This window comes from Chrysemys picta, chromosome 14, assembly GCF_011386835.1.
Source record: "Chrysemys picta bellii isolate R12L10 chromosome 14, ASM1138683v2, whole genome shotgun sequence".
In the NCBI taxonomy this organism is placed as follows: domain Eukaryota; kingdom Metazoa; phylum Chordata; order Testudines; family Emydidae; genus Chrysemys; species Chrysemys picta.
Window position 1 is genome coordinate 3,093,420 of NC_088804.1, and position 26,954 is coordinate 3,120,373.

At 50.7% G+C, this 26,954-nt stretch overlaps 1 protein-coding gene across 1 annotated transcript in view; it reads left to right on the top strand.

The window, feature by feature from the left end:
- The window catches only part of HYDIN (HYDIN axonemal central pair apparatus protein), a 446,593-nt gene that overhangs the window by 95,815 nt on the left and 323,824 nt on the right, over nucleotides 1-26,954 (top strand). Inside the window, exon 6 of the mRNA XM_065567801.1 lies at nucleotides 13,993-14,192. Coding sequence (XP_065423873.1) covers nucleotides 13,993-14,192 — 200 coding nt within the window. The remainder of the gene's footprint in view (nucleotides 1-13,992; nucleotides 14,193-26,954) is intronic.

Sequence of the window (26,954 nt, forward strand, 5' to 3'; positions counted from 1 at the left end):
TAAGAGAGCTGAGGAGTTTGGTCCTCTCTTTGGACACAGTTGATCTCTTTTCTTGCGTTTGTTGGTAGGTTTTGGTTTCATTGTATTCCTTTTTTGTAATGTTTGGAAATGGAATGGTGTAATAAATGAAAATCCCCATGATCTGTATCCTGTTCCCCAGCAACATGGGCCTGTGAAATAATCAATTTTCCTCTGACAGGACTTAGAAGTTATTGAAAGTCATTAATGTTTGCAATAAAACTATGTTGGTATGGGGGGAAATTTTCAAGCGTGCCGAAGTGACTTAGGCTCCCAAGGCGGTCTCTCAAGTAGAAAGGGCCCATGTTATGTAGGGCTTTATAAATCAAACCCAGAACTTTAAATCCCTACATGGTTCAGCCCGATTCACCAGGTCCTAATGTTACGAATATGAAAAATGGTTCCTTGGAGTGCTATTTTGAAAGTCATATGCATTGTGCTTGCAGTTGTGTGCTTGCAAAGTAACACTGATGCACGCACCTTAGGCTCTGTACTTTGTACGTGCTAATGTATGGCCCACTTGTGCTCCCATGGTTGATCTTATGGGAGCAGGATCGTGCCACTAGAACCCTTTTTTAAATAGGGGAAACTTCTTGATGCTGAAATACTCCAGTAAATTAAATTATGCCACTAGGACAAAACATAGGTACCTGTTTGTTTGTGTGTGTGTGTGTGTATATATATATATATATATATACACACACAGTATATATTCAGTGATTGTCCCTGTAATCCCTCTTCAGGCATATCACTTGTTTCAGCACACACACACACACACACACACACACACACACACACACACACACACACACACACACACACACACACACATATATATGATATGATATGCCTGAAGAGGGATTACAGGGACAAGCACTGAATTATCCCACTTTATGCTAATAAAAGTTCAGTTTCCATAAATTGGACATATGCATCTGTGACTCTTGGTTAAGTGTGGTACTTTAAAAAGCACTAGCCTTTCTCTATTTGAGATCTTTCCTGTTATTATTGGTTACCCGTAATTCTCTTGGCCTGAGTCTGATCTTACATACACTGGTTAACTTTGACTTCAGATGAGTCACTCCTGATTTACAGAGGTATAGCACAGAGCAGGATCAGGGCCTGTGTGTTCTAAAGAAAAGGAATTTGGGCTCTGTCAGTGGCTGGAATGTCATGTGCCATGCGGCTTCTTCCTGAAAAATGAGCATTTTCATATTATCTCTTAGCCCTCTGGTCTGCCACACAACTGGGCAGTCAGTAAATAAATAAATAGCTGATATGTGTCTTTGTTTATTGGCATTTGCTTTATAAATATGAAATGCAAATCTTTCCACTTGGCAACAATTCCAATTCGTTCCTCTAATTGCTTCTAATTTACACTGTTGTGTTTTATGGCTCTGTTTGTTTAATGTGGGTGTTCTCGTTCTGTAATGTGTTCCAGGGTGCTCTTGTATTTCTGTCTGACAGGATCTGTCTAATTGGAAACCTTTGCTGAGCTGATGGGCAAATAAACAACGGACAGGAATCTTCACGTTTTACGTGTGTCCTTCAGGATTATTAATAGATTATGATAAAGGAAAATGAAAGGGAAAGCAAGAGGCATATAAAACATTTCACAGCACAGTTTATTCAATCGTCCACTCCTACTCTTTGCACCATAACAATGCCACATTTTTCAGGCAATACCAGCTTAGACGGGAGAGTTTGCAAAATTCATTACTGCCGCCAGTGATGACTGAAGTAATGCTTGTTGATCAATATGAACTATGACAGGACAAAGAGTTACTGAATTAGCAGAATTAATTCCTTTTAAAATTCAGTCCAGCCTGTTAGAGATGTTTTTTAGCATATTGAAGGCATTCCTAATATATCTTCAGGGGCAGGGTTCCTGAAGGAAGCACTTAGGTTCACTTCGAGGAATGTCTTTCTGTAAAATTGAGTTGGGACCAAATGATCGCCTTATCAAGGACAAGGAAAACATAGTCCCTAATTGCAGAGTTAGTTCATTTATGGGAGGGGGATGTCCCCCATACAGCAGAACTGTCATGGGGTATTTATGAGATCTCCAGAGTCTCTGCACTATTTTCCAGTACTCCACAGTCCTGCCTCCATGGAGCTGTGCTCCTCTACATTCTTGCCTGACTTTTAATTACATTGAAGTGGACCTGGTGATGTTCTTTGCAGCTGTCAAGGCTGATTCCCCACTCTGGTGCTTCGAGTGCAGAAGGTGGGGGCCCGCAAAGATTTTAAAAATTAATACTGGCCACTCCAGGCTTGTATTAAACTCCCAAGGTTACAACTTCTCTGACCTTGGATGGACAGATGCTGCCACCATCCAAGTGCAAAAAACACCTTTGAAACCAGGAAGGCGCACTTGGGAACTCCTTCCTGTGGGGTACCCTCAAGCCCTTTCACCCCCCTCTGGGGAAGAGTTGAGAAAGAAAAACAAAGGAAATCAGCTGTTGCCCCCAGCTAATTAAACAACATGCACAAACCTCTTAGGACACAAAAATCCAATCCTGTTCTTAAAAAAGGTAAATTTTATTAAAAACAAAAAGAAAGAAAATACATCTGGAACTTCAGCTTTTGCTAGATTTAAAAAACCCACTTACAAAAACAAAACATAAAGAATAACCTTCTTGAGGTCCAGCTTAAAGGTTACAGGCAAAACAGAAGCATTTGGGGTTAGCACAGAGGAGTCCGCAAGCCAATAAGAAATAAACAGAAATAAACCTAATCACGTCTTTCTAGACATCCTCTAATTTACTTACATATCTGGGGTTTCAGATAAGCAATCTCTAGGTATGATCTGATGGTTTTTCATACCTGGCTTTCAGCTTCTTACAGCATAACTGCTCCCTATTCCCCTCTTTCCCAGAGGACCACAACACACAGACAAAGGGAAGTTTTTTCCCAATTTTAAAAAGTTCTAGCCTTCCCATTGGCTCTTTTAGTCAGGTGCCCACTCCTTTCCTTTACCTGTGGGCTTGTTAACCCTTTACAGGTAAAGCAAGTAGAGAACAACCACCAAGAGGGATTCCACAGCCAACTGGCTGGCTGGGTGTCCACAAAAGGGAGCTACCCCCCCCCCCCATTTATCACAGCAGCTATAATCAGGAACATGCAGTATTTGTTCTCAATCATATAGTTAAACTGACAGATGAGAGCCACCTGGCCCATTGGGTAGTGATTGGACATGACATTATGAAATGAAAACATGCAAATCATCAAACTGGTACAGAAATGGAGCCTCAAATTGCAGAGATCCTGAAACAATAGTTCTTCGAGTCACGGTCCCTATGTGGATTCCAAACGCAGGTGCTCATGCGTGCCATGCGCCGGAGCTGGAACTGTTCATAGTAGTGTCTGTTGACCTGCACGTGTGTTGTGCATCCACCATGTGACATGTCCAAGGTTTTAAGAGGCTGTGCGGGTTGATGCCGCTCCACTTCCCTCTTACTGCTGCCTGGCCAGAGTCAGAACCCCTGTTCCTCACAGCTCTTAGCTCGCTAAGAGAACTGCTCTTCGTTTTTGCTGTATATTGTTTCTAGTGAGATAGTTGTCTGTTACTTTTTAGTAGTTAGTTTGTTTTCCTTGGGTTTCTCCCCTTCAGGGTTTTTTTCTCCCCGACCCAGGACTCTGCCAGCTACAAGAACTGTGTCTTGTGCCCTCACTCCTTTTCAGTGAGCGACGAGCACACTCGTTGCCTTTACTCTCTTGGTGAAGCCCACGTTTTCTCTTGCTGCTCCATCTGCCGCTTGTTTCCATCCCAGACTTGAGCAGCTCGTGAACTTTGCCTTCGCAAATGTCTAATGAAGGAGGTGATGCGCCCACATGTGCAGCCAGATCCAGCTCCGACCGACCCACTGGAACAGCACCTGTCACAGAGGTGAGCACTTCACTGGGCCCCTCCCGTGTGGCACTGGCAGCACTGCCACACCCATCGAAGCCCCACTTCATGCACAAAAAGCACGGGCATAAGGGCAGCTCCCCAACGAGGACCGTCTCTAAATGCAGCATTACCTCCCCAAGCTGTGTTAGGTCGGGTGAGAAGTTGTGCGCAACTGTGGATGCTCCTGCTCCTAAGAAGGCTTGTACGGAGCACCACTCCAAATACCGTTGTACACCACTGGCCCCATCTTCTGCTCCAGCACCTGGGCCTCCTCCTTTGCCCTTGGCACCATCAATACTGCCAGCACCTTCCAGCCAGTCACACCCAGTCCCGCGCATTCCGGGGCAATTAGCACCCCTGACGCCATTGGCTGAGCTCGTGCTGCCTTTTGCTGGCTCTCCCCCGCACTCTGGACCTCTGCCTGTTCCAAGACTACACTCTCCAGTGGACGAGCCCCTCATGCTCCATCCTTCTACTTGTTGACCACCCTCTTGGACCTCAGCTTGCACCGATGGTCCAGCAAGGGAGGGGCCCTTCTTCTGAATCTGAGTGGCCTCCGACCTGGACACAGCTTTCTCTCCTGCCTTGTCCTACAGCCCAGACTCTCTGCACCTGTCCTATCCACCGACATACAGTCCCTCTGTTGACCCGTGGTTCTGCTCCAAAAGGGCATCATAGAATCCGTGCCATAGCACTACCATGGCTGTGGTTTTTATTCCCCCTATTTCCTCGTCCCAAAAACAGGGTGTGGTCTTTGTCCCATTCTGGATCTCTGCTCCGTGAACAAGTTTATTCGCAAGTTTTGCTTCAGAATGGTCACCCTCCCCCTGATTATCCCTTCCCTCCTCTGTGGAGCTTGGTTTGCGGCTCTCAATATGAAAGATGCATACTTCCGCATAGACATCCACCCTGCTCATCGCAAATTCCTTCCCTTCCAGGTGGGGAGTTCCCATTACCAATTCCCCGTTCTCCCCTTTGGAACTGCAACTGCCCCCCGCATCTTCCCTAAGGTCTTCACGGTCGTGGCGGCCTATATGTGCCACCTCTGTCATTCCCTCTTCCTCTACCTGGACAACTGGCTCCATGTGGCACCATCTTTCCCCCTTCTCCTTGCTACTGTCTGGACCCTCAGAGCCCTCCTCGGCAGCTTGGGGATCTGCATCAATGAGGAAAAGTCGATCCTTGCCCCTACCCACATCCTCACCTTCATAGGGGCACACCTGGACTCTGTCACAGCCTTTCTTTTCACAGACTGCTTCGTGCTCTTGTCGTGATGCTCCATTGCCATCCATCAGTGCCTCTCCTTTATGAGCCATATGGTGGCCTGTACTGTGGTCATGCCATCTGCCTGTCTCCATATGTGTTGTTTTCAGCTCTGGCTCCCTTATGTCTACGACCCACAGTCGGACCCCCTGAACCACCCGGTTGTCATCCCTCCCACTGCTTTGGCTTCCCGCCCCTGGTGGTGCAACCCATCTGTGGTTCTAGCAGGCATTACGTTCATGTCCCCCATGCTCAACACCACTTTCACCACAGATGCCTCACTCATGGGCTGGGGCGCCCACCTCGACAGCCACCGGGCCCAAGGACTTTGGTCAGCAAAGGGTCGTGCAAATGCACATCAACGTTCTGGAACTATGGACGGTCTGCCTGATCTGTCAGGCCTTCCTGCCCTTCTGTTTCCGCCATATTCAACTGCTGTCTGACAACATGATGGTGGTTGTATATAACAATAAACAGGGCGGAGTCAGGTCTCCTTCCCTCTGTGCGGAGGTCATCCTTCTTTGGAATTGGTGCCTCCGGCACAGAGTCACCCTTCATGCTGTGCACCTCCTGAGCACCAGCAACTTATTGACAGACAGGATCAGCCAGTCCTTCCACGCCCACCACGAGTGGGAACTCCAGGACCCCACTCTCCGGTCCATCTTTCATCGGCGGGGCACACCCTGCTGGGACCTCTTCACAACATCGGAGAACCACAAGCTTTCCCCTCTTCTGCTCTGGGGAGCTCTGGCCCCAGGCTCATAGGGTAATGCCCTTCTCCTCCCCTGGACCTCAGATCTCCACTATGCCTTCCCACCCATTCCTCTCCTTCCCCAGGTCCTGCGGCTCCGTTCCCAGCTTCAGACCCTCAGGGGGTGCCGGGGCTTGGGGCTTTAGCTATGAGGGGAGTGTGACGTTGCACTCCATATTTTTAATGGAAATATGCTTATAATATGGATATGACATAGCTGAGATATATTTCATGCAAGATGGGTCTTGTAAGGTATCATTAGAAAAGTTATGATTTACTGAATGTGATTATCCAATTTGTATGCATGTATCATTTCTGTATCTAAAGTTAGGAATATGGACTATGTAACAATTACAACTGGGTGTGTATTGGGAAGACACCCATCAGAGGACAGGCCATCAGATTTGATGGGCCATCAGGAAGGAACAACAAGACCATGAAGATACTAATCTCTCTCCCTCCTGGAAGGCGTCCATAGACGTAACTGTGACACTACCAGGTCAGGTGGTCTTATCACCTGATACTAAACATTACCTGGGACTTCTTATATCAGGGAGTAGCCGTGTTAGTCTGTATTTACAAAAACAACAAGGAGTCTGAAGGTGCCACCAGACTCCTTGTTGTTTTTCTGGGACTTCTTGTAACTTTCCACTGAAAGGGAAGGGTAGTCAAGTTTGGGAAACAAATGATTCCCACCTTATGTAAATCTTATTTAAGGGTGGGAGGAAGGCAAACAGGATTCCTCCTCTCCATGGCTGATCTGCCCAAGCCACCTAAAGGGAAGGCAGGGGGCTGTCCGGACTGAGACAGGAGTCCAGTCTGAAAAGAAATATAACTGGAACTCTCAACCACAGAAACTTTGCAACCTGCCTAAAATAACATTTAGGGTAAGAAATTATATTGTGTAACCTCAAAAACAACGAGGAGTACTTGTGGCACCTTAGAGGCTAACAAATTTATTTGGGCATAAGCTTTTGTGGGCTAAAACCCACTTCATCAGATGCATTGAGTGGAAAATACAGTAGGCAGGTATAAATACACAGTACATGAAAAGATGGGAGTTGCCTTACCAAGTGGGGGGTCAGTTCTAACGAGCCAATGCAATTAAGGTGGAAGTGGGCTATTCTCAACAATAGAATACCAAGGGAGGAAAAATCAGTTTTGTAGTGGTAATGAGGCCAATGTAATCAGGGTGGCCCATTTCAAACAGTTGACAAGAAGGTGTGAGTAATAGTAGGGGGGAATTAGTTTTTGTAGTGACCCATCCATTCCCAGTCTTTATTCAGGCCTAATTTGATGGTGTCCAGTTTGCAAATTAATTCCAGTTCTGCAGTTTCTCATTGAAGTCTGTTTCTGAAGTTTTTTTGTTGAAGAATTACCACTTTTAAGTCTGTTATTGAGTGTCCAGGGAGATTGAACTGGTTTTTGAATGTTGTAGTTCTTGTTGTCTGATTTGTGTCCATTTATTCTTTTGCGTAGGGACTGTCTGGTTTGGATTGCGTACTTCGTTTTATTTGCTCAGTAATCTGCTTTGTTCTGTTCTGTCTTATATTCACTTAAAATTCACTTTTTGTAGTTAATAAACTGATTTCTTGTTTATAATATAACCCAGTTTGTACAATTTATAACTGGGAGGCAAGAAGTGTGCACATCTCTCTTCACATTGAGGAAGAGGGCAGATTTTTATGAGCTTGCACTGTGCAGACTTTTCTATACTGTGCAAGACCGTATTATTTTGGGTTTATCTCCCAAAAAGGGGTGTGCACGTGAGTGCTGGGGGAGCCTCTCACACAGAGCTGACTTAAATCTGTGCCTGCAGCGGGGTGTGTGTGTGCTGCAAGAGGCCAGAGCGCCTAATCCAGCAAAGCAGGGAGAGGGAACCCAGGCTGATTGAGCACGGGAGGCTCAGTACATCAGGTGGCACACAGAAGGGGGGTCCAACCCGTCACAGGGAGCACTGGTTTCAGCCCAGGCGCTGCCCCCGTAACTAAAGCCCCGAGCCCTGGCACACAACTCCCCCCGGGCTGAAACCAAGAGCGGAGCCACGGGGCTGAAGCCCCGATCCCTGGCACTCCCGTGGGGCTTAAGAAAGGAACGGCGCCATGGGGCTGAAGCCCCGGCACCCCCCTGTGGGGCTGAATCCCCGAGCCCCAGTGCTCCCCCCCGCGAGGCTGAAGCTGGGAATGGAACTGCAGGGCTGATGCCCCAAGCCCCATCACTTCTCCCAGGTCTAAAGCCTTGAGCCCTTGTGCTCCCAAGGCGGAGAAGCCCAAAGCCCCCCAGCTGGGAATCCTGGTGCCCCCCACAATGGCTACAGCCCCAACTCCCCTGGGGCTGAAGTCTGTATCATCTTGTTCAGAGTTACGGACAGTGATGAGCTGCCAAAATCTTAACAACCGGTTCCCTACCGGGTCTTCGGTAGCACTTCGGCGGCGGGTCCTTCAGTGCCGCCAAAGACCCAGAGTGAGTGAAGGACCCGCTGCCGAAGTGCCGCCGAAGACTCGGAGCGCCGCCCGGTGCGTACAAGCCCCACATGTTTTTTTACATGTTTTTTTTTAGCCATCCCTGCCGGGGCCCCGTCGAAATTGTTTGAATCGGGCCCCGCACTTCCTAAAGCCGGCTCTGCACATCGGGGTTGCAAAATTGTATTGGGGGCCGGGTAGGGAAAGCTGTGCCTCCCAAAACAGACTGTCCCCCCCACTCCGACCCCCACCCACGTCCTGCCCCCGACTTCCCCCCTCAGAACCCGCAACCCATCAACCCCCCCTGCTCCTTGTCCCCTGACCACCCCCTCCTGAGACCCCCCACCCCAACTGCCCCCCAGGACCTCACCCCCTACCCAACTTGCCCCGCTCTCTGTCCCTTGACTGCCCCGACCCCATCCACCACCACCCTGACAGACCCCCGGGACTCCCACGCCTACCCAATCCCCCCTGTTCCCCAGTCCCTGACCACCTCCCCAGAGCCTCTGCCCCCTCCAATCGCTCCCTGCCCCTTATACAACCCCTCCTCTCAGCCCTGGCCCGGCCCCCTTACCATGCCACTCAAAGCAGCAGGAGCTGCAGAGCTGCCCAGGAGTGGTCCAGAGTGCTGGCGCCGGCGGCACGGTACACTGAGGCTCTGCGAGAGGTGGGAAGGCGGGGGAGGGGCCGTGGGAGCCTCCCCAGCCAGGAGCTCAAGCGGGCCGGACAAGATGGTCCCGCGGGCTGGATGTGGCCCACGGGCCAGTGTTACGACAGGAAAAAAAACCTCCCTCTCCCAATTGCCCACCCTTTTAACAACCAGTTCTAAACCGGCTTCTAAATTTAACAACCGGTTCGCGCAAACCGGTGCGAACCGGCTCCAGCTCACCACTGGTTACGGACCATTTCAGAGTTATGGACAACCTCCATTCCCGAGGTGTCCATATCTCTGAGCGTCTACTGTAGTAGCTAATGCATGCTAGCTGCTCCAGGCTTTTTCCCCATGTAGACAAGTCCATAGAAGTCAATGGAGTTACCTAAGTGAGACTGGTATCGTTTCCAATCCAATGCCCATTCCTAGGCTTGACCTTCAAAACCAAAACACTGCCTAGCTCCTCAACAAGAACAACCTTAACCTCATTTTTATGAGGCCAGATCCTGCTCACCTCAATCACATGAGGCTTGCTTCTGATACCCTTATTTACATTGAACAGTCTTTTACTTTGCAAAGGGTCCCATTTAGGTCAGTGTCAATAGTCCCAATACTACCCACTGGAATAAAGGTGGCGGAATCTGAACCATGATGACCTCCATTGGCTTCAGTGGGTTCACACACTTGAGCGGGGCAAGCAGAATTTGGCCTTTTATTATTTTGGTTCATTTATTCAGTCCTTTATCCTGCACTGACTTTGACAATGATTTTTTCTTAGTGCCCCTTTCCTCTCAAATGCCCTGAACTATAGGAATATTTTTTTTCTTTATCCTCCTGTTGATCTGAACTCTCTGCATCCTCCTCTGCCCACCTTACACATGGAGGGAGAGAGACCAGATATGTAATTTGCAACACTCCTAAGCTTACTAAGGCATTCACCTTCCAGTTGGGTTTACAACGCCCTGGTTATATCAGCATGGCCAAAATGATAATACGATGTACATTTTTCTGTCATTTGCTAATACAGCTTCCTGAGGATGTAAATAGTCAGGAATGCCAAGTACCCAGCTAACAGGTGCAGTGAATTCACACTGGCTACCCTTCGCATTTCTTTTTATTAGAAGGTTAGACTGCAGATTAAGTGCCAAACTATTCCGGTTTGGTGCAGGTGAATGTGCAGAACAGCATCACAGCTAGTGTAATGTTGGTTTATCTTTCCATGTCTGGAGAGAGTAAATCCCCCTGAAATTTGCAGCTTGAATATTTGAAATTTGTTTTTAAAAAACAATTTTCTGATGCTGAATGTAACAGTGTCTTTTGTTGTAACCTGAGAATCCCATCTGGGCTGGCAGTCCGTGTGGCTTGAGAGCCATGAAATTGCACAAACTATTAGCTGCTGCAGCTCTGGTAATAAAATATTTCTAAACCTGTTCATGTGTCTGTGTGGCTGGGTTTATCTTACACTAGACAGGACCTGGAAAAAACAGCACGGTTAAGAAGAAATGTGTCATTCAGGTGATAACAAGTAGTAAATTCCATGTACTGGGTAATATAGTGTTAGGAAGGATTGTTGCTGCATTAGAAATGTGTCTAAGTTAAAACCCTGGGGCCGTTTATTTGTTTAACAGAAGTAGTAGCAAGGAGACCGTTTTCACTGATAGTTCTAAGTACCCATGAAAGAGCACCACGATGGTAAATGAGTAGGTAGTGTGGCCTAGTGGATAAAGCACTGCACTAACCTCAATTTGAGATGTGGGTTCTTGTCTTAGCTCTGCCATTGGCCTGCTGAGTAAGCTTGGACAAGTCACTTCCCTTCTCTGTTCCTTAGTTTCCCCAGCTGTAAAGTTAGTATAATGATACTGATCTCCTTTTTAAAGTCCTTTGAGATGTCCTGATGAAAAGTGCTATAGAAATGCTAGGTAATGGCGGAATTATTAATAAGATGCAGGCTTGTCTATCAATTTAGACTATTGTTTCTTAGAGCAACGTTGGTTTTCATTCCTCATATCACAGACCTCTTCAGGTTAAGAACAGAAGATGGTTGGGAGGTAGGGCCAGTTGCCAGTTGTGCCATTGGTTTTAGTTGGACCAAGATTTTACCTCAGTACACAAAGTCTTTACCTCTGGAGGCTAAGCTAAAATCTGTTTGGTTTATAGTAGAATGATTTTGCTGGTTTGAGTCTGGTCCCAGCTGTGTTTATCCAGGTCTCCAAAACCACCATTCAGTTGGGCCGGATTGTCCAGCTCTGTTCTGAAAAAGCCAAGGCCTCAGAGTCCCACAGTTCGGTGTGCTGTGATTGGCATGTGTTGGCAGAGCAATCTGGGAGAAGACTGAGCATCTCTGATTCGCAGCAGGGTTGGCTCTCACTGTTCTCTTCATTGGCTTGTCCAATTCATCCCACTTTTGAACTAATAAAACCTCAAATCGTCCCCGTCCCCCCAACTCAACACCAGAATTATTGTGCTCACCTTGTTTGGTGTTTCATTGGAGACTGGCTGATCTTTACAGGATGATAAAATATACACATGGCTACATTATCAGGAACATGCATCTGTGTATACAAAGAAAGTGAGAGCTGCCAACCTTGCTAAAGACCTGATCCAACCCAATTGGAATGACTGGGATACCCTTAAAAAGTGACAAAGAGTCCTGTGGCACCTTATAGACTAACAGATGTATTGCAGCATAAGCTCTCGTGGGTGAATACCCACTGCGTCAGGCACATGCCCTTGCGATACCCTGGTAACTGGGCTTAACATCTCAGCACAACTACTTCTGTATGCAGGTTTTGCTATTCAGCTGCTGTAATGAACAGAACAGGCTCTGGTAATTTCTAGCAAACTCTGAGGTCTCACTTGTGAGCCCTATAATCCAGTGCCTGGAATTATTCCCTTTCACAGTGTATCGAAATAGGAGTATCAGATATTTTTATCACAATTGCTTAGCCGTTGAGTCTTCCTGAATGTTTGGGTGCAGAGAAATAAAGTGTATTGTTTGGAATGTTTGACTCATTTGCAAACTGACAAATAAGTCATACCACTGGAATTGAAAGCCATTAGAACATTCTGTCATATTATATTACATAATGGAATGTCAACATTTTAAATGCATAATGTCAGACCATTTTGTTTTTAAACTGTTAATCAGAGGCTTCCATAATGGTGTGATTGTAGATGGGAGCATGGGTTAGAGAAAATGGGACTCAGATGAAACCTGAACTCTTTCCCTCTAACAAACCGATAACCTTCCTTAGCACTGCCGCTCTTTAGTATTCCAATTTCCCTTCTCCTTCTTTCCTTCAAAGACAATCACCTGATCTCCCCAACGCTAACCTGGACTTTCAGCCATTATCAGTTTCTCCTCAAAATCCAATTATCTTCTGAGTCTCAAACCCTCAACAAGGAACCTTAACGTTGCTGGCATCTCTGGATGTCTGAGTCTCAGCAGACCTGTCGCGGTGTATGCACACGCAACCCCGCTTTGGGGCAGGGCAGGGCGGTGATATAACCGCAGTTACTCTCCCTGCCCTTGGGGAGACCACGGGGTTACAACCTAATGGCGAGAGTCAATATGGTGGCTCTCAGACACAGGGCAGCATGGCCTACTGGCCAGAGTGAATATGGCAGACCTTGGACACAGGGCAGTGCGGCCTAATGGCCAGAGTCAATAGGGTGGCCTTTGGACACAGGGTAGCACAGCCTAATGGCTAGAGTCAATATGGTGGCCCTAGGACACAGGGCAGAGTCAATATGGTGGGGAAAGGTGGGGCCACCCGCAGGGGGGTGACGGCCTGGGTAGGGGGGGCCCTAACAGTGATGGTGTGGTCCATCACTGGGTCAGCGGGGAATCCCACCAAAACACGCTGACCTCATTCGGCTGGGAGATACCACTTGCTCACCCTCCCTGGGTCTCTTCCTATCGTAGTTCCAGAGCTCCTCAGCGTGGATGGTCTTCCGGGGCTCCTTGGGCTCCAGGCCTCCAATCGGGCTCTCCGGGTCTCTGGCTCTTGCAGGCAAGGGCTGTGGCAGCTCTTCAGCTGGAGCCCAGAATGAGCTGGGCTGCTCCCTTTTATACTGAGGCAGCAGTTGGAGCATGCCCAGCACAGGACTTCCGCCACCCGTAGTGTGGGGTGAATCCTTCCTGCTCCAGTGCAGGGTATGCATGCCCCATCACAAGACCCATCCGTCAGGTCTAGGATCTCAGATACACAGTGTATCCTGGGAGAGCCTCTGACCTAGGGAAGCCCCAAAACACATGAGGTTACAGCAGCCACTCAGTCTCGGCACAGACTGCCAGCTCTGATGAAAGATACCCTACAGTGGAACTGTTAGCAAAGGAAGGGAGGGCCCCGATGGAGCTGGGGAAGGTTAAAGAAACACAGGATGTTGGGAAGAACAAGAGTTATCATGTCCAGTTTGGGGGAATCTGAGTGCGAGATCCCAGCTGAGGCAGGGGATGGGGAAAAAAAGGGATTGGATGGTTAGGGGTTTTTTGTCAAGGAGAAGGATGGGAGTGAAATTAACTTGTCTCACCAAATTAACTGTATCAAAAAGGCAATTAGGATTAGGTGAAGAACATGCTTGCAGTTGCTTGTTTTCAATATATGTACTTTCACTACGTTACCATTGCAGAAAAATTGGTACCATTTTTGAACGTGTCTCTATAAAGGCGATTGATAATAAATCATAGTAGTAGGGAATAGTGCTATTTTGCTAACACCTGAAATACTGGGAGCAATTCTTGTCTCCAGTTTCGGAAGAATACACTGTAGAAAAATTGTTAAACCATGATACAAAGAGTGAAGGCCACGGCACCCGAAATGCCTTAATGTTCCCTTCTTGTAACTGTGGATTCTGTTGTCCATGAAGCCAGTTGGATTCCTTCTGTTGCTCGCTCTCTTGTGGGAATGATGCCTGAGTTTACCAGACTGATGTGTGTGTTATTTCCCTGTAGGATTACATCCACCAGGTAACCTGCATCACGGAAAGAGAAAAGTTTATTGTGCCTATCCGAGCTATAGGGGCTCGGGCAATACTGGACTTCCCTGACCAGCTGAACTTCTCCACCTGCCCCGTCAAGTACAGCACTCAGAAAACTCTGCTGGTTCGCAACATTGGCAATAGAGAGGCCCGCTACAGAACCAGCCTTCAGAGGTAAAGGGGGCTTTGGTTGGTCTTCATGTGCTTCACCTTACTTGCCGAAGGGTGTGTTAATGTAGCATAGCAAAGAGGAACAGAACAATCAGATAACTTGCACATTGCAGCATGTCCTGCAGACTGGGGGGATGTTTAGAGCACACCAGCTTTTTACTGTTACTTGCTGTGTGATGGAAAAAGTGTCTGTCTGAGCCTCCAACCCTTGTCCATGGTAGGTTGCAGAGTTTTAGGGCATGCTGTTGGGTTGCTCCATGGAAATACCATGCACAAAGCCTGTCAGATTTAAAGGAAAAAATCTTGTTGCAGCCCTGTAGTTAAAGATACAGGTAGGAGAACGGTAGCTAAGTCCTTCTCCCACTATGGAAGGTATGGGTAGGAGCTGGTGTCAGTTGTTGGCTGTGTGTGTGTTCTCTCTGTGTGCTGCACCGGCTCTGGCCTGGTAGCCAGTACAGCAGACTCCAGTCGAACTGCCCAAGAAGACCACAGACTCGGTTCAGTAGCAAAGGCACTTGGCCGGGTTTATTGTCAACGAAGCACAGTCCTAGTGCCCTGGCTCAATGGTTCTAGGTACACTAACACGTGTATGCTCATTACAAGGGACCCCAAGTGCAGCCCCAAACCCCGGCGGCAGCCAACCCCTGGCCATGCGCTCCAACCCCCAGCTCTGGCTGCTGACGCTGGGCACTGCTCCTGGATGTGGACCCTGGGTTCTGGTGGGTGCTGGCCAGAGGCACCGATCCCCAGCCCCAGGCGCCAGCCCCGGTGCAGATGCCCAGCTCTGGGCATGCAGCAGCAGACACCACCCCAGGCTCTGGCAGATGCTGGCCCTGGATGCCGAGCTCCAGTCCCAGTTGCGCAGCAGCAGGCTTCGGCGGGTGCTGGCCCAGGACACTTACTCCTAACCCCTGCTGTGCAGCAGTGAGCATGGACCCCAAGTGCCGACCCTGGGTGCCGACCCCTGGCCCTGGTCACACAGCAGCTGCGCGGACACCCAGCAGTCTATCAAGTGCTGCGCACTTTAGGTGCCCCTCCCCCCACTGCCGCGCTGCTCCTGCCCTCTGCCTTGGAGCCGGTAGCCAGCAGCTCCTGGGAGCCTCCTGCTTCCTGTGCAGAGTCGGGGGGAGGGGAGATGCTGATGTCAGGCAGTCCCCCTCCCCCGACCCATGTACCCCATCTCTGCAGAGCGGGGCGGGGAACACGACAGGGCTCAGGAGTGGGACATGGGACAGAGTTTGCTGAGGGCTGCTGCTGTGTCTCAGGCCTCAGACTGATGAATGCAGATCTACTTAAAGGGGCAGCGTGTGTGTCTCTCCCTCACACACACACGGTGTCACTCTCTCTCTCTCTCTCTCTCTCTCTCTCTCTCTCACACACACACACACACACACACACACACACACACACACACACACACACACACACACACTGTGTGTCTCAGTCTCACAAACACACACACTGTCTTTCACACTCGCCTCCCAACACATACTTGTATTATTGTTGGTTGTTGTTACTTCTTGATACTTCCTGCAATTCACATATATCCCCTGTAATCTTATTCTTTCAAAGTGTGTTATTTTAGTTTTTTGACTGGGCTATGCATTTCATAATTTTTATTTCCCTCTTACGCTTAAATTTAATTCTTTGAATAGTGAGTTCTAAAATGCCTAACCTGTCCTGGCTGGAGTAATTATCCCAATGGTAACTTTTAAAAAATATATATTATATCTAGGTTTTTTGTTTCTATTGGTGGCACACAGCCGCACGTTACCTCGATATGGTGCACATAACAAAATTCATTCCGCACATATATGGAAAAAATTAGAGAGAACATTGGCAGGAAGCCTGTGTAAGTCTACTGTCTGCCAAGCTAGGATGCTAGACTGTGTTGGTGCTCACCCCTCCCTGAGCCCCTAGACTGTTAGGGCGCTCACCCCTGCCAGAACCTAGACTGTGTGTTTGCTGGTTGCCTTAGCCTACAGCTGAGACTAAAGCCTGCTCCCTGCTCTGCCCCGTCCCAAAGGGCCAGAGCCTGAACTCGTAATAGCTTTCCGTCCCAGTCAAGAGGCTGCGGGCTAAATACTGCTCACTGCTTCATCCCGCCTGAAGGAGTGAGAGCACCAGACTGTTCCTGCTGGTTCACCTCTGCTAGGTCGCTGCAGAACAACAGACTGCGTACGGCTTGGCCACAGCGGCAAGGCCCGAGCCTGAGGATTATTGCCTAATACAGCAAGGTGGAGTGGCCTCCATCCCCACTTGAGAGTGATGGACCACTACACTTCCCTTCCTCATCCAGCCATCTACATAGACAACTTTAACAGCCATCATGAAGACTGGGGATACTGCTCAAATGACACAACAGGGGAACAGATCACAGAATAGGTCTCCCTCGAAGACCTCCACCTGCTCTATGGTCCGAAGCAATCCAGATCTTTTCGGTCTGTGAGGCATACAATGGATCACAGCCCTGGCCTGTGTTTTGTGACCTGTAACAGCACAGGTATTCCACTGGCCACAACAAGAACCATTTTGAGTCACTTCCTGCATAACCAACATCGCTCAATTATCCTCCAACAGGCATCACCCTTGTTGATCTGTGTTAGAGGGTTTTCCCTTCATCCTCTCCCCTGGTTCTTGTCGCGCAGACGGAACGCAGACCAGAAGTCCGAAGTGCAAGTAATGTAAAGTTTATTGGGGTTAATTTCCAGCAGGCATATGTATACCATAACTCGACACCGCAGAACCCTGTTTCCCAGTGTTCCCCCTTCCCCCTCCTCAGCAGGCATAATTATACCTGAAATGCATGCCCACAGTCCCACCTCTTACAATTTACTGTCATATTCCGTTTTGGGGGTCATCCAGCTAGGGTCTTCCTTCCCACCCCTTTTGTACCCCATGGGAGGGGTAAGGAGTAAGGTTGTACTTCAGTCAGGGGCAAGCATTTCTCTGGTCTTTTAGTGTTTTACTTCCCCCCCCAAAAAACCCCCTTTGCCCCTCCCAACTGGTTGCTTGACCTTGCCTTGAGATAAGGACTTGAGGCAGTCTTCAAGTGTGCGCTCATATATTACATTCCCAGCATGCCCAGTAACACTTTAACTGCTCTTATCTATTTCCATTATACTAACAAACCCATCTGGTTTAGGCAAAAGCAACATTTACAGTATCTCTTTGGTTTTAGTAAAATCCCTTTGTTCACACGTATTAGTAAAAATGTATATATATCCAAAACCAAACAGGCAAGCAGAACTCAAAATACTCTCTCAGGCAAAACTTACAGGCCTAGATCCTACATTGGCACTAATACTCCTAACAATTTGTCCTCGGCATACGACACTGTCTGGAGACAGGGCCTCCTTCTCAAGATCTCCCGCGTCATTCACTGCCAGCGAATGATCTGTCTCTTGGCAGCGATGACCGGGGACCACCGCTTTAAGGTACACTGTAATGGCCAGATCAGTAGACCAAGAACTCTTAACTCGGGCATCATCCTGGCCCTGATACTTTTTAATCTATACACTGTGGATATGCCAGCAATGGAGTTGAGGAAATTCATGTATGCAGAGACATGCCCTAACTGTTCAGCATACAAGCCTCCATACCAGCAGCTGCACCCTAATCCGAGATCTTAGCATAATGACTGATTATTTCCAATGCTGGAAACTTAGGCCTAACCCCAAAAAAACCATGGTAACCACTTTCCATCTCAACAATAAAATAACTAATACCAAACCCGATGTGCAGTTCAGCGGTGAGAGCATCAGCCAGGAGGCTAACCTGAAGTATCTTGGCGTTACACTGGACTGGAGTTTGACCTTTCAACAACACATTGAGAACACCCACGATAAGGTCAGATCTCATGTCATGCTTATCAGTAAATGCCTGGAACATCATGGGGCTCCAGTCCAAGGACCTTATGAACTGCAACAATTGCCTTGGTATATTCTGCAGCTGAATACTATGTGCCAGTGTGGTCTCACAGCAGTCACACTAAACTCCTTGATACTCAATTCAGTAACACCATGTGCATAGTGCCAGGGATGCTCAAATTGACTTCGGTTGCCTGGCTCCCAGCCCTATTGCACATCCATCCTCCATAGATTAGAAGAGCTTCCCAGACATCTTGCTTTCTCAAACACGCAAATGCAAACATGAGGCTCCCATTGCATGATGGGATTGCACCCAACCCTCTATGGAACCGCATCAAGACCCTTACAGTCAACTTCAACGCTGACACTCAATGGAGAGCCACAGCTGCTCAAAACAAACAACTCGTCATTGACCCTGCCGAGGAATCATCGGGTTTTGATTTATATCGGACAGGCTGGTGCAGATCGAATCACATCAGGACATCTCATGGGAGATGTGGACAAACCCTCTTTAAATGGAAAATGAGGCAAACACCTGTATGCGACTGTGGTCACCAGACACAAACCAGGCACATCATATCTGACTGTCCTCTTTGTTCTTTTGCCAGGAGCCTGAGGACATTCACCAGTTCACTGCTGTGGCAATGTGCGGGCTATCAAATCTAGATATAAATTTGTAGCTATTGCTATCTACCCAAGCCATATGAACGAAGAAGACGATTACTCTTGGCGAGGCAGTGGCAGGAAATAAATCAATGGAGACAAGGCCGTCGGAATTTGCATATTAATTCAAGTTCAGCAGTCTCTCTTTGGAGTCTGTTTTTGAAATTTTTTTGTTGCAAAATTGCAACCTTCAAGTCTGTCACTGAGTGGTTAGAGGGGTTGAAGTGTTCTCCCACTGGTTTTTGAATGTTATGATTCCTGATGTCAGATTTGTGTCCATTTATTCTTTTGTGTAGGGACTGTCCGGTTTGGCCAATGTACATGGCAGAGGGGCATTGCTGGCACATGATGGCATATATCACATTGGTAGATGTGCAGGTGAACGAGCCCCTGATGGTATGGCTGATGTGATTAGGTCCTATGATGGTGTCACTTCAATAGATATGTGGACAGAGTTGGCATCGGGCTTTGTTGCAAGGATAGGTTCCTGGGTTTATATTGTACGGTGTGCGGTTGCTAGTGAGTATTTGCTTCACGTTGGGGGGCTGTCTGTAAGCGAGGACTGGTCTGTCTCCCAAGATTTGTGAGAGTGAGGGATCATCTTTCAGCTCAGGGTGTAGGGAGGAGGTAGTTAGGGGCTGTGTGTGGGCAGGGGGGTAGCTCAGGGTGCAGGGAGGAGGTAGTTAGGGGCTGTGTGCAGGCAGGGGGGGTAGCTCACGGAGCAGGGAGGAGGTAGCTCAGGGTGCTGGGAGGAGGTAGTTAGGGGCTGTGTGCGGGCAGGGCGTATCTAGGGGCTGTGTGTGGGCAGGGGGGTTGCTCAGGGCGCTGGGAGGAGGTAGTTAGGGGCTGTGTGTGGGCAGGGGGGTAGCTCAGGGTGCAGGGAGGAGGTAGTTAGGGGCTGTGTGCGGGCAGGGGGGTAGCTCAGGGTGTAGGGAGGAGGTAGTTAGGGGCTGTGTGCAGGCAGGGGGGGTAGCTCACGGAGCAGGGAGGAGGTAGCTCAGGGTGCTGGGAGGAGGTAGTTAGGGGCTGTGTGCGGGCAGGGCGTATCTAGGGGCTGTGTGTGGGCAGGGGGGTTGCTCAGGTCGCTGGGAGGAGGTAGCTAGGGGCTGTGTGCGGGCAGGGGGGTAGCTCAGGGTGTAGGGAGGAGGTAGTTAGGGGCTGTGTGCGGGCAGGGCGTATCTAGGGGCTGTGTGTGGGCAGGAGGGTAGCTCAGGGTGTAGGCAGGAGGTAATTAGGGGCTGTGTGCGGGCAGGGCGTATCTAGGGGCTGTGTGCGGGCAGGGGGGTAGCTCAGGGTGCTGGGAGGAGGTAGCTAGGGGCTGTGTGCGGGCAGGGCATATCTAGGGGCTGTGTGCGGGCAGGGGGGTAGCTCAGGGCGCTGGGAGGAGGTAGTTAGGGGCTGTGTGCGGGCAGGGCATATCTAGGGGCTGTGTGCGGGCAGGGGGGTAGCTCACGGTGCAGGGAGGAGGTAGCTCAGGGTGTAGGGAGGAGGTAGTTAGGGGCTATGTGTGGGCAGGGGGGTAGCTCACGGTGCAGGGAGGAGGTAGCTCAGGGCACTGGGAGGAGGTAGTTAGGGGCTGTGTGTGGGCAGGGGGTAGCTCAGGGTGTAGGGAGGAGGTAGTTAGGGGCTGTGTGTGGGCAGGGCGTATCTAGAGGCTGTGTGAGGGGAGGGGGGTAGCTCAGGGTGCTGGGAGGAGGTAGTTAGGTGCTGTGTGCGGGCAGGGCATATCTAGGGGCTGTGTGTGGGCAGGGGGTAGCTCAGGGTGTAGGGAGGAGGTAGGGGCTGTGTGTGGTCAGGGGGTAGCTCAGGGTGCTGGGAGGAGGTAGCTCAGGGCGCTGGGAGGAGGTAGTTAGGTGCTGTGTGCGGGCAGGGCGTATCTAGGGGCTGTGTGCGGGCAGGGGGGTAGCTCACGGTGCAGGGAGGAGGTAGCTCAGGGTGTAGGGAGGAGGTAGTTAGGGGCTGTGTGTGGGCAGGGCATATCTAGAGGCTGTGTGAGGGGAGGGGGGTAGCTCAGGGTGCTGGGAGGAGGTAGTTAGGTGCTGTGTGTGGTCAGGGGGTAGCTCAGGGTGCTGGGAGGAGGTAGCTCAGGGCGCTGGGAGGAAGTAGTTAGGGGCTGGGTGCAGGCAGGGCATATCTAGGGGCTGTGTGTGGGCAGGGGGTAGGTCAGGGTGTAGGGAGGAGGTAGTTAGGTGCTGTGTGCGGGCAGGGGGGTAGCTCGGGGTGTAGGGAGGAGGTAGTTAGGGGCTGTGTGTGGGCAGGGGGTAGCTCACGGAGCAGGGAGGAGGTAGCTCAGGGTGCTGGGAGGAGGTAGTTAGGGGCTGTGTGCGGGCAGGGCGTATCTAGGGGCTGTGTGCGGGCAGGGGGGTAGCTCAGGGCACTGGGAGGAGGTAGTTAGGGGCTGTGTGCAGGCAGGGGGGTAGCTCAGGGTGTAGGGAGGAGGTAGTTAGGGGCTGTGTGCAGGCAGGGGGGTAGCTCAGGGTGTAGGGAGGAGGTAGTTAGGGGCTGTGTGCAGGCAGGGGGTAGCTCAGGGCGCTGGGAGGAGGTAGCTAGGGGCTGTGTGTGGGCGGGGGGTAGCTCAGGGTGTAGGGAGGAGGTAGTTAGGGGCTGTGTGCAGGCAGGGGGGTAGCTCAGCGTGTAGGGAGGAGGTAGTTAGGTGCTGTGTGCGGGCAGGGGGGTAGCTCGGGGTGTAGGGAGGAGGTAGTTAGGGGCTGTGTGTGGGCAGGGGGGGTAGCTCACGGTGCAGGGAGGAGGTAGCTCAGGGTGTAGGGAGGAGGTAGTTAGGGGCTGTGTGCGGGCGGGGGGGTAGCTCACGGAGCAGGGAGGAGGTAGCTCAGGGTGTAGGGAGGAGGTAGTTAGGGGCTGTGTGCGGGCAGGGGGGGTAGCTCACGGTGCAGGGAGGAGGTAGCTCAGGGTGTAGGGAGGAGGTAGTTAGGGGCTGTGTGCGGGCAGGGGGGTAGCTCAGGGTGTAGGGAGGAGGTAGTTAGGGGCTGTGTGCGGGCAGGGGGGTAGCTCAGGGTGCAGGGAGGAGGTAGCTCAGGGTGTAGGGAGGAGGTAGTTAGGGGCTGTGTGCGGGCAGGGCGTATCTAGGGGCTGTGTGCGGTCAGGGGGGTAGCTCAGGGCCCTGGGAGGAGGTAGTTAGGGGCTGTGTGCGGGCAGGGGGGTAGCTCAGGGTGTAGGGAGGGGGTAGTTAGGGGCTGTGTGCGGGCAGGGGGGTAGCTCACGGTGCAGGGAGGAGGTAGTTAGGGGCTGTGTGCGGGCAGGGGGGTAGCTCAGGGCTCTGGGAGGAGGTAGCTAGGGGCTGTGTGCGGGCAGGGGGGTAGCTCAGGGCTCTGGGAGGAGGTAGCTAGGGGCTGTGTGTGGGCAGGGGGGTAGCTCAGGGCGCTGGGAGGAGGTAGCTAGGGGCTGTGTGCGGGCAGGGGGGTAGCTCAGGGCGCTGGGAGGAGGTAGCTAGGGGCTGTGTGTGGGCAGGGGGGTAGCTCAGGGCGCTGGGAGGAGGTAGCTAGGGGCTGTGTGCGGGCAGGGGGGTAGCTCAGGGCGCTGGGAGGAGGTAGCTAGGGGCTGTGTGTGGGCAGGGGGGTAGCTCAGGGTGCTGGGAGGAGGTAGTTAGGGGCTGTGTTCAGGCAGGGCGTATCTAGGGGCTGTGTGCGGGCTGGGGGGTAGCTCAGGGCGCTGGGAGGAGGTAGCTAGGGGCTGTGTGCGGGCAGGGGGGTAGCTCAGGGCGCTGGGAGGAGGTAGCTAGGGGCTGTGTGCGGGCAGGGGGTATCTAGGGACTGTGTGCGGGCAGGGGGTAGCTCAGGGCGCTGGGAGGAGGTAGCTAGGGGCTGTGTGCAGGCAGGGCTCTGGGAGGAGGTAGCTCAGGGCTGTGTGCGGGCAGGGGGGTAGCTCAGGGTGCTGGGAGGAGGTAGCTAGGGGCTGTGTGCGGGCAGGGGGGTAGCTCAGGGCGCTGGGAGTAGGTAGCTAGGGGCTGTGTGCAGGCAGGGCTCTGGGAGGAGGTAGCTCAGGGCTGTGTGCGGGCAGGGGGGTAGCTCAGGGTGCTGGGAGGAGGTAGCTAGGGGCTGTGTGCGGGCAGGGGGGTAGCTCAGGGCGCTGGGAGTAGGTAGCTAGGGGCTGTGTGCAGGCAGGGCTCTGGGAGGAGGTAGCTCAGGGCTGTGTGCGGGCAGGGGGGTAGCTCAGGGTGCTGGGAGGAGGTAGCTAGGGGCTGTGTGCGGGCAGGGGGGTAGCTCAGGGCGCTGGGAGGAGGTAGCTAGGGGCTGTGTGCGGGCAGGGGGGTAGTTCAGGGCTCTGGGAGGAGGTAGCTCAGGGCTGTGTGTGGGCAGGGGGGTAGCTCAGGGCGCTGGGAGGAGGTAGCTAGGGGCTGTGTGCGGGCAGGGGGGTAGCTCAGGGCGCTGGGAGGAGGTAGCTAGGGGCTGTGTGCGGGCAGGGGGGTAGTTCAGGGCTCTGGGAGGAGGTAGCTCAGGGCTGTGTGTGGGCAGGGGGGTAGCTCAGGGCGCTGGGAGGAGGTAGCTAGGGGCTGTGTGCAGGCAGGACTCTGGGAGGAGGTAGCTCAGGGCTGTGTGCGGGCTGGGGGGTAGCTCAGGGCGCTGGGAGGAGGTAGCTGGGGCTGTGTGCGGGCAGGGGGGTAGTTCAGGGCTCTGGGAGGAGGTAGCTCAGGGCTGTGTGCAGGCAGGGGGGTAGCACAGGGCGCTGGGAGGAGGTAGTCAGGGGCTGTGTGCAGGCAGGGGGGTAGCACAGGGCGCTGGGAGGAGGTAGCTCAGGGCTGTGTGTGGGCAAAGGGGCAGCTGAGGGTGCAGGAGTAGCTGGGGCTGTGTATGGGCGAAGGGGGGGTCTCTCAGTGCGGCTCTCAGCTTGGGGGGTTGCTGGGGCTCCTGGCTTGCGGGGGAGGTTTGCCAGCTTCAGCCACACACTGCTCCTGGCTTTGGGGGCTTGAGGGGCTGCTCCCAGCTGGGGCGTGGGGGCCACCAGCTTCAGCCCCATGCTGCTCCCGGCTGGGGTGGGGGTGGGCTGCCAGCTTCAGCCCTGCGCCGCTTCCAGCTTCAATGCTGGGGCTCAGCCGCGGGGCTCCACGGCCCCCCTGAAAAGAGCTCATGGACCCCCAGGGGGCCAGAGCTCCCCGACTGAGAACCGCTGTTTTAGCTGATGCCTAGACATCGGAATTCAACTCCCTCCATCACATTAAAGAGCAGTTATTGGGGAGCCCGAGACAGCTTTCACCAGTCATAGGGGTTCATGGGATCCAGCCATGGTAAGTGGAATGCAGATCATACTGCACTTGGCGATCCATTGGGGCTCAGAATGGCCAGTGCTGCTTTCCAACAGCCAACAGCCCAAGATTCCTCACTCAGCCTCTTGGGATAGAGCTACACTGCAGCTGGGAACGAACCTCCCAGCCCGGGGAGCCAGAGTTGAGCTAGTGAGCCTTAAGCTAGTGTGCTATAAATAGCAATATGGATGTTGTGGCTCCGGTGCAGACTTGGGCTGTCCTGAGCTGAGGCCTGGGGGCTTGAGAGCGCGAGTTGTCACAACATCCCCGCTGCTATTTCTAAGTGCACTAGCTCAAGCCCTCCTAGTGGGAGTCTGTCTATCTGGCTATGAGGCTCACTCTCAACTGCAGTGCAGACATAACTGCAAGCTCCAGTCCTTCTCCCATTGAAGTCAGTGGCAAAGCTCTCACTGACTAATGGCCCTTAATTGGAGCTACTTATCCTTAATGAGCAAAAACTCCAGCAATTTCCTCAGCTGTCCATGGGTTCCTATCGATAACACTCAGCGTGTGCCATGCTCCAACTGTTCACCTTGTTTTTATATATGAATTGCATTTCAAAACCACAGTGAGACACTCCAGATTGTGCTTTTCAGGGTGATAACTTAACTACCAGCAAAATATTAAAAACAAAGAGACCTTGGTCCTTTCAATGGATGCCATAAGCCCCTCCCCCCATAAACCAGGCAGTCCTTGCCCAGAAATGTATTTCATCTGACTTATCCAGAAAATGATTCCAAGACATTAAGATGCTAAGACTTCCCTTTGATCAACCAGGAGTCCCTTATTATGTTCTGCCTCAAATCAGCACGTTTTTATATCAATATTAATGCACAGCAGATTCTTTTAATGACTTCTAACACATTGGAAAGAGCTTAAGCAGTCCAAGTACTTCTAGTAAGCATGGCCAATGTTCTTTACAAACTCACTTAGCAAGTTTCAGAGTGGTAGCCATGTCTGTATCAGCAAAAACAATGAGGCATCCTTGTGGCACCTTAGAGACTAGCAAATTTATTTGGGCATAAGCTTTCGTGGGCTAAAACCCACTTCATCAGATGCATGGAGTGAAAAATACAGTAAGCAGTGTATATATTACAGCACATGAAAAGATGGGAGTTGCCTTATCAAGTGCGGGGGGGTCAGTGCTAACGAGGCCAATTCAATTAAGGTAGAAGTGGCCTATTCTCAACAGTTGACAAGAAGGGGTGAATATCAACAAAGAGGAAAATTACTTTTTTAGTGCTAACTAGGCCAATGCAATCAAGGTGGACATTGCCCATTGACAAGAAGGTGTGAGTATCAGCAGAGGGAAAATTACTTTTTGTAGTGACCCATCCACTCCCAGTCTTTATTCAGGCCTAATTTGATCATGTCCAGTTTGCAAATTAATTCCAGGTCCTATGATGGTGTCCCTTGAACTCTTGATTCCTGCCATCCAGAATTACAACTTGCATCACCTGTGCTTAAATAGAGACTCTCCCATTCAATTCACTTACAATGAAATCCTCCTGTCAATGACACTTCAGTTACCTAGAGACTCAATTGCTGAGGTTGTAATTGAAGTATTCTCTTCTCTTGTCTGACTTATTTACATGCGGAGATACCACTCTAGCTACAGTTTTCATCTGCATTGATTCAAGTCCTTTACTTCTTAGAATTAACTGTCACTGAAATACCAATAGGTTATGATCCTTCTTAAATATAAACAGGATATTTTTAAAATTGAAAAAATGAAAACTATAGATTAAAAACCCCATTAATCATTCCCTCCTCTGGTCTCCTAGCAGTCTTTTCTTCTTTGTGCCAGCCTTCTAGGTTGTAGACATTCTGGGAGAGGGACTATCTCCGATATTTATGCCTTGTGCAATGCAAGGTTCCTTGCTAGTACTCAGTAAATAATTAATAATTATTTCATTTTGTGAAAATAGTTAGTCTAAAAGATCAGCTGGAAAAACCTCAGATAAAAAAAACAGCTTTTAAGCCAGTCTAGTCTCTGATGTGAGTTAATTGCTGTTAGGATTATTGTGTTCTTCAAAAAAGAGTTGTGCAATTGTGCTTGTATAACACCGACAGACTCCAGTCGTTAGCAGGTGGGATTGAACCAGGGATCTCTGGAGTTTAGTGCATGTGCCTCTATTGCATGAGCTAAAAGCCAACTGACTCTTAGCTAAGGCTAGAGAGCAGACTCAAGCTCTTTCTCTTGCTCTCTCTAAGTCAGGGGTTCTCAAACTGGGAGTCGGGACCTCTGAGGGGGTCTCAAACTGGGGGTTGGGACCCCTTGAGGTTGCAAGGTTATTACATGGCGAGTTGCGAGCTGTCAGCCTCCACCCCAAACCCTGCTTTACCTCCAGCATTTATAATGGTGTTAAATATATAAAAAAAGTGTTTCATTATAAGGGGGGGGGTCGCACTCAGAGGCTTGCTATGTGAAAGGGGTCACCAGTACAAAAGTTGGAGAACCACTGCTCTAAGTTGTCTCATTGCCACTACATGGGACAGAACACCACTCCCAGAAGGCATGTGGGTTACATAGTTCCCCTAGCTGAGGAAGCATATCCTAAGCTTCAGAGACTTCCCAGGGGAAATCCTGGACGAGCCCCCAGTTGTTATGCTGATAGACCCCAGTCGTCAGGGGGTGGGATGGAACCGGGGACCTCTGAAGCTAAATGCATGAGTCGCTACCACATGAGCTAAAAGCCAACTAGCTATTAGTTAAGGCTGTAGAGCAGACTTAATCTCTTCCTCTCGCTACGTGGTCTCGGTGCCACTAGATGGGACAGGACACCACACCCAGAAGGTGTGTGGGTTACACTTGCTGACTCATTTTTTTTTAGTAGCTGCTAGAATGGGACTCAATGGGCCTGATTCTAGAACTCTATAGACCATCACAGAATCAGCCCATACAAATGGAAATTTACAAGGGGCTGGGGGAGGGGAATTAATTTGATTACAGACCAATTACATCGGAGTAGT